This window comes from Chelonoidis abingdonii, chromosome 11 (genome assembly GCF_003597395.2).
Source record: "Chelonoidis abingdonii isolate Lonesome George chromosome 11, CheloAbing_2.0, whole genome shotgun sequence".
In the NCBI taxonomy this organism is placed as follows: Eukaryota; Metazoa; Chordata; order Testudines; family Testudinidae; genus Chelonoidis; species Chelonoidis abingdonii.
Window position 1 is genome coordinate 2691198 of NC_133779.1, and position 7373 is coordinate 2698570.

General features: G+C 63.1%; 1 protein-coding gene across 1 annotated transcript in view; it reads left to right on the forward strand.

Annotated features, from left to right (window-relative positions):
• The window catches only part of LOC116838915 (ryanodine receptor 1-like), a 36354-nt gene that overhangs the window by 10379 nt on the left and 18602 nt on the right, over positions 1–7373 (forward strand). Inside the window, exons 3-9 of the mRNA XM_075071238.1 lie at positions 646–720; positions 2567–2645; positions 3749–3861; positions 4348–4441; positions 4848–4944; positions 5466–5540; positions 6687–6849. Of these exons, the coding sequence (XP_074927339.1) occupies positions 646–720; positions 2567–2645; positions 3749–3861; positions 4348–4441; positions 4848–4944; positions 5466–5540; positions 6687–6849 (696 nt within the window). The remainder of the gene's footprint in view (positions 1–645; positions 721–2566; positions 2646–3748; positions 3862–4347; positions 4442–4847; positions 4945–5465; positions 5541–6686; positions 6850–7373) is intronic.

The window sequence follows — 7373 nt, forward strand, 5'->3', positions numbered from 1 at the left end:
GAGGGTGGGGGGGGGGGGGGAAGGGGCAGCACTGGCTCTCATGGGGGGTGGGGGAGCTGACTTAGGATGGATGCCCCCACCCCCCCGTTCCTGGAACGGGATGGGGGGTTCCCAGCTGCCGGGCTGTACCGCCATGGGGTGAGGCCCAGCCCTGTTGCAGTCCAGTAAGGCCAGGTTCCTGCCCTGGGCTGGTGGGAGGGTCCAGGGCAGGGTGGTCCCCATGTTCCAGCCTTTGCAGTGCCCAAGGGGGTGCAGTGGGGGTGTGTGTTTCGAATCGGGAGGGGGCCAGGGCTACCAGCCGCACTCCTCGGTGCTTGGAGAGAGACAAGGGCTCAATGCCACATCAGGTCAGCCGGGCAGCACCCTGCCCTGGCCTGTTAAACCGGGGCTGGATTCTTGGGGCTGGATTCTTGGGGCTGGGGAGGGGAAGAAGGGGGGCGGCGTTGCTCATGGGCTGTGGCACCTGGGAGCCCTGAGTCACTGGTCTGAATCCAGCTCAGGTCAGTGGTAAGTGGGTCCCCAGTGAGACGAGTTGAGCTGTAATTAGCCCCTCCACAGCTCCCCGAGTTGATGGTCTCACCCGGCCTTCGGCGGGCGCTGAGTTCCCTCGCTGATGGCCACCTCCTCTTGTCTGCTTCACCCCAGTCTTCACAGGGCGGTGGGCACAGGACCTTGCTCTACGGCCATGCCATCCTGCTCCGCCATTCCCACAGCGCCATGGTGAGTGATGGGGTGGGGGGGCAGAGCAGGAGCTATGCAAAGCGGGACTGGATGCCGGGGTGATGGGCCAAGCGGCTGGGGTGCAGTGCAGGGTGGGTATGCGTGCTGGGCGGGAAGCCAGGGTGATGGGCTAAGCGGCTGGGGTGCAGTGCAGGGTGGGTACATGTGCTGGACGGGAAGCCGGGGTGATGGGCCCATTGCCTGGGGTGCAGTGCAGGATGGGTACGTGTGCTGGGTGGGACGCCGGGGTGATGGGCCCAGCGGCTGGGATGCAGGATGGGTACGCATGCTTGGCGGGATGCCGGGGTGATGGGCCCATTGGCTGGGGTGCAGTGTATGCTGGATATGTGTGCTGGGTGGGACGCCGGGGTGATGGGCCCAGCGGCTGGAGTGCAGTGCAGGGTGGGTACGTGTGCTGGGCTGGACGCTGGGGTGATGGGCCCAGCGGCTGGGATGCAGGGTGGGTACGCATGCTTGGCGGGACGCCGGGGTGATGGGCCCAGTGGCTGGGGTCACTCCTTTTCCCAGGGCAGCACGGCAGACACCTCTCCTTCCTGCATCTCCCCCGGGCGCCTAAGGCACTGGGCACTCATGCGGCGCAGGGGATGGTGCCGTTTTCCGGTGCTGCTCCTTCAGCAGCTCCGGCCTTTCGCTGCCTCATTTTCCTCCACTGGTTTCTTTCTGTGCCCAAACGCTCTGTTGGCACCGCCCCAAATGCCCTTCTGCCCGTGCCCCTGCCAGGGCCCTGCAACCTTTCGCCCTCCAGGGTCCTGCCGACAGCTGGGCTGTTTTGCGTCTCAGGCTTCCAGGCTGGACGGCTCTATTTTAAACACCCTGAAATGCGTTCCATGCCTGCGCGGGGGGGCACATTCCAGAGAATGCCAAGGGGCGACGGGGCGCAGCACATATCTGCCTGGAGCAAATGCCAGATGTGAGCTGTCCCGGGACAGCTCTCCGGCCCCGTTCTGCAGCCCTGGTCTCTCCGCAGCGCGTTTGGCTGAGCCTGGAGCCCTGTCGAGAGCCCTGGACCCCCGCTCTCAGCTCTGTACAGCCCCTGGGAGGAGCCCCCTTCGTGTGATGCCTTTCTCAGCCCTTCTCCAGCCGGCCTCTCTTTCCCATGGGCCCCCTCAGGGAGTCCCCTCGCTCTGGGCCCCCTGGACCCACACTCCCAGAGAGAGCAAACCCCCCCCCCCCCATCTCCAGACTGCACTGCCTCTCTACCAGCATCAAACAGGAGGTTTATTGAACGTCTGGATGCAGCCTGGGCAGTTCAGGGCCCTCAGCCTGGCCACTCTCAGCCCCGACCAGCTGGGTGTGACCCAGCTAAGGTGGGTCCTGGCTGCTCCTTGTCCCCAGTCCAGCCGACCCCCCCATGTCCCCTCCCCCACTGCTCCTCCTCCATCCTTTGTCTTAGATCCCAGGTAAACAGGCCAGGAGGCCTTTGTTCCCCTGCTGGCTGGACCCAGCTGGGCTGGGAAGGTCACGGAGTCCTCTCCACTCAGCCTGTTTTCAGCCCACTGGCCAGAACCGGCTGGCTGGGGGGCCTCCTGGGCACTAGTTGCTGGGTACCCAATTTCCAGACTGTTGTCAGGGTCCTGCTGCTAGGTGAGGTCACACCTGGTCCTGCACAACAGCCCCCCTCCCAGCCCCTCGTTACACACGCAGCACCCAGGGAAACTGAGGTGCACGCAGTGTTTGTGCAACCTGTAAGAAAATCCCCCGCTCCGTCAGACTCTCCAAAAGACAGGGATGGAACCCAGGAGTCCTGGCTCCCACTCCAACGTCCTCACAGCCAGGCGGTGTCAGCTCCGCTGCCTACTAACCCTGCTGCCTCCTGCCCTGACAGTACCTGAGCTGCCTGACCACATCCCGCTCCCTGACGGACAAACTGGCCTTCGACGTGGGGCTCCAGGAGGATGCCTCAGGTAGGGGCGGCACGACCGACAATGCAGAGGTTGTTGTTTAGGTGTATTATGGTAGCACCTGGGAGCCCCAGCCATGGACCAGAACCCATTGCAATACTGGACATTTTCATTGCTCTTAATTAAATGTATTATGGTAGTACCTGGAAGCCACACCCCTGGACTGGGATTCGATTGTGCATGGTGCTGCACAGACACTGCTGTTGGGGAAACTGAGGCACATACAGGGGCAGTGACTTGTCCAAGCTCAGCCAGCAAGCCAGGGGGATTAGAACCCTGGAGCTCTGGCTCCTGGTCCCCCTGCTGTAACCCCTAGACCCTACCCCCCACAGCAGGGGATAGAACCTGGGAGTCTTGGCTCCTGGTCCCCTCACTCTAACCAGTAGACCCCACTCCCGGCCCAGAGCTGTGGGTAGAACTCAGGAGTCCTGGCTCCCAGCGCTAAGCCCCACCCCTTCTCAGACTCAGATCACCATGTGACCTGGGTCAAGTCCCTGCCCTACTCTGTGCCTCAGTTTCCCCACCTGCCCAGCATGCAGCACTGTGTAGCAGCCAAGTGTTTCCATTCATACTGTCATGGTTTGTCCACATTTGCCCGGCCGAGGGGTCTATGCCAGCTGCACGCCTGCCACCTTCCTGCTGGGTTGGCAGCGCCTCCCTGCCCGGATGCCTCTTAAGCCCTGACTCCCTGACCCCAGGGGTTCAGATGCAGAGCCACATGGTCAGCTGGCAAACCCTCAAAGGGGACTTGGCCAGCGCCTGTCTGTGATCAGATTAAAGAGAGGAGGAGGAGTGGGGCACCTGCGTCCCCACAGTTCCTGGAGTGGGGTGGGGGGATTCCCGGCTGCTGGGCTGTGCCGCCATGGGGAGAATCTCAGCCCTGTTGCAGTCCAGTAGTGCCAGGTTCCTGCCCTGGTGCCCTGGGCTGGCGGGAGGGTCCAGGGCAGGGTGGTCCCCACGTTCCAACCTTTGCGGTGCCCAAGGGAGTGCAGCAGGTGGGGGGGGCTGCGAATCGGGAGTGGGGCCAGGACTGTCCCTGGGCTTATCCCCTCCCTGCCCCTCTGGCTGCTGGCTGCACCCATGCCCTGTCTGTGTCCTGACCCCAGGGGAAGCCTGCTGGTGGATCATCCACCCCGCCTCCAAGCAGCGGTCAGAGGGCGAAAAGGTTCGAGTTGGGGACGATCTCATCTTGGTCAGCGTCTCCTCTGAGCGCTACCTGGTGAGTAGGGCTGTGCACACGGGTGTGCATATGTGTGTTGTATGCATGCACATGTGTGGGACATGGATGTGTTTGCGCATGTGCAAGGGGTTGTGTGTGTGGATGTATGCAAGGGAGCATGAGTGTGTATATCAGAGTGGGTGTGTGGCTGCATCCGTGCATGGATGTGCAAGCCCCCCCCCCGTGTGTGGCTACATCCGTGTGTGTGTGCATGGGTGTGCAAGCCCCCCGTGTGTGTGTGGCTACATCCGTGTGTGTGTGCATGGGTGTGCAAGCCCCCTGTGCATGTGTGTGGCTGCATCCATGCATGGGTGTACAAGCCCCCCATGCATGGGTCTGCTGACCCAATGAGACCCCAGGTACAGGTATGTGGGAGAGGCAGGTGCTTCTGGGCCCGGACTCCTGGGTTCGCACTGGTGCAGGCAGCTGTGTCTCCTGGCCGTCTGCCAACCCCCCCAACCTTTCTGTCTCTCTACCCCCACCCAGCACCTCTCCACGGCCAGCGGGGACCTGCAGGCCGACGCCTCCTTCATGCAGACGCTCTGGAACATGAACCCCATCTGCTCAGGCTGCGAGGAAGGTCAGTTTCCCCCCACCCTGCTCCCAGGAGTTGTGGGTTCCTGCCGCCGGCCCCGGGATCCTCTGCGCCTGAGACCGCGGCCATGACACTAGCAGCTGGGGGGCTGCAGGTCCCTAGGTGGAGGCGACTTCCTGCCCTTCTGATAAGAGAGAGAAGGGAGAGGGCCAGGACTCCTGGGTTCTACCCCAGCTCTGCGAGGGGAGTGGGGTCCATTGGTTAAACCAGGGGGTGTGTTGAGTGCCAGGACTCCTGGGTTCTATCTCTGGTTCTGGGAGGGGAGTGGGGTCTGGTGGTTACAGCGGGGGGGTGGGGGGGAATGGCTGGGAGCCAGAACTCCTGGGTTCCCTGCATCATTGGCCCTCCCCGCCCCTGCACTGACATTCACTGGTTTCTCCTCTCCTGCCAGGGTACGTGACGGGGGGTCATGTCATGCGTCTCTTCCACGGGCACATGGACGAATGCCTCACCATCTCCTCCAGCGAGCAGGGCGAGGAGGAGCGCAGGTACGGCCTGGAGGATGATTCGACACCCACTCCAGCGGGGCGCGAACCCGTGGCCTTTGGCACTGGGACCTCTAGCTAAGGGCGTGGCCTGGGGGTCCCTGCCTGGGCCAGGGGATGGAGAGCGACGTGGTTGTGTAACCCAGGGGAGGGGCAGTTCTGGACGATGGGGGGGCCAGGCTCCTGGGTTCTGTTCCTGGCTCTGCCCCGCCCTGCTGGGCAACCTCAGGCGAGTCACAGCCCTCTCTGTGTCTCAGTTTCCCCTCTCACCCTTTGCCAGCTTTTCAGGGCAGGGACTGTCTCTTGTTATGTGTCTGTGCAGCGCCCGGCCCAATGGGGGAAACCCCAGTTTCCGTTAACGCCTTCAGGACCTGTCTCCGCTGGGACCCGACCGGGTCTTTAGGGAGATCGGCCTGTTCTGTGGTGAGCTGAGGTGGCCAGATCTGGCCTGCGTTCCCATGGATTGGGGGGGCCTAGCTCGGTTCCCCCCCACACCCCCAACGCTCCCCCTCTCTCGTCAGCAGGGTGGTGAACTACGAGGGCGGTGGTGTTTGCACCCACGCCCGCTCCCTCTGGAGGCTGGAGCCCTTGCGCATCAGGTAGGGAAATTGCGGGTTCTGCTCCCCCCTCCCCCCCGGGAAAAGAGGGCGCCAGCCTGGGATGATGGTGTCATGCTAAGATGATGGTGCTGGATGATGTGGGGTGGGGGCAAGGACTGGGGGGGACTACATGGACTGGAGGATCGGGGACTGTATGGGCCAAGGGGACTGTATGGACAGGGAAGTGAGTGACTGTATAGGCGGCGGGGGGGAGACTATATAGACCAGGGGGCTGGGGACTGGGGGGACTGTATTGACTGGGCATTGGGAGTGTATGGACCCGGGGGACTGTACAGAGGAGGGGTGAGGGACTGTATGGACCAAGGGGACTGTATGGACAGGGAAGTGAGTGACTGTATAGGCTGTGTGGGGGGAGATTGTATTGACCAGGCAGTCGGGGACTGTATTGATTGAGGGTTGGGGACTGTATGGACCCGGGGGACTGTACGAAGCAGGGGCTTGGGGACTGTATGGGCCAAGGGGACTGTATGGACCAGGGGGTTGGGGACTGTATGGAGCAGGGGGTCGGGGACTGTATGGACCAAGGGGACTGTATGGGCTAAGGGAACTGTATGGACCAGAGGGTCAGGAACTGTACAGAGCAGGGGTGAGGGACTGTATGGACCAAGGGGACTGTATGGACCAGAGGATTGGGGACTGTACGGAGCAGCGGGTTGGGGACTGTATGGACCAAGGGGACTGTATGGACCAGAGGATTGGGGACTGTACGGAGCAGCGGGTTGGGGACTGTATGGACCAAGGGGACTGTATGGACCAGAGGGTCAGGAACTGTATGGAGCAGGGGTGAGGGATTGTATGGACCAAGGGGACTGTATGGACCAGTGGGTCGGGGACTGTACGGAGCAGGGGGTTGGGGACTGTGTGGAAGAGGGAGGAATTATGGACTGGGGGAGGTTGAGGACTGTATGGACCAAGGGGGCTGAGGACTGTATGGACTGGGAGGGGACTGTGCAGACTGGGGAGGTCAGGGACTGGATGGATGTCGACGGGGGGCGGGTTCGAATCCAGCCACAATCATTGCCGCCGGTGGGCGGCAGGGTCTGGGATGACCCAGCCTCCTGTGGAGCTGGGGGGCCCGGAGCTGGGGTGCGGTGCCAGCGCTGGGTTTCTCTGCCCCCCCGGCAGCTGGAGCGGGAGCTACATGCGATGGGGGCAGCAGTTCCGGGTGCGGCACGTCACCACCGGGCGCTACCTGGGCCTGACCGAGGAGAAGGGGCTGGTCGTGCTGGACGCTGAGAAAGCCAACACCAAAGCCACCGCTTTCTGCTTCCGCGCCTCCAAGGTGAGAGTGGGGCTGGGGGGCGCCACGCTGCAGGAGGCGGGGCCGCGGGGGGCGGGGCCAGGGTCGAACCCTAACATTTGTCTTGAAGGTGGGATTTTCCTTCACTTCCCCACCCGTAGTGTTGAGTGTGGGAGAACAAACAGCCCCCACGCTCCACCGCAGAGGCAGCCGCATCTCAGCGCAGGTGGATTGTACGGCTGGGGGGGCTGACGGCTGGACACCCCCTCGCCTGCCCCCAGGTGCCAGGACAGGCAGCACTGACTCCCCTGGCGTGAGAGCAGGGGCAGTGTGGGGGTGACCCCCAGAGACAGCTGAGACGAGAGTCGGGGGCTGTGGCTTGTCCTTGTGTGGCCAGGGGAGGGGGCTGGGCCTGAGCCGAGGCCCTTCCCTCCCCCCACCCCATTCTCCCAATGGCAGCTGCCCCCACATTCCCTGCATTCCCAGCCCCAGCCTCTCCCCCCTGTTCACCCCACATTCACCACCTCCTCTGTGCCTGCCCCCACCAGCCCCCATGTTGTTATTACCCTCAC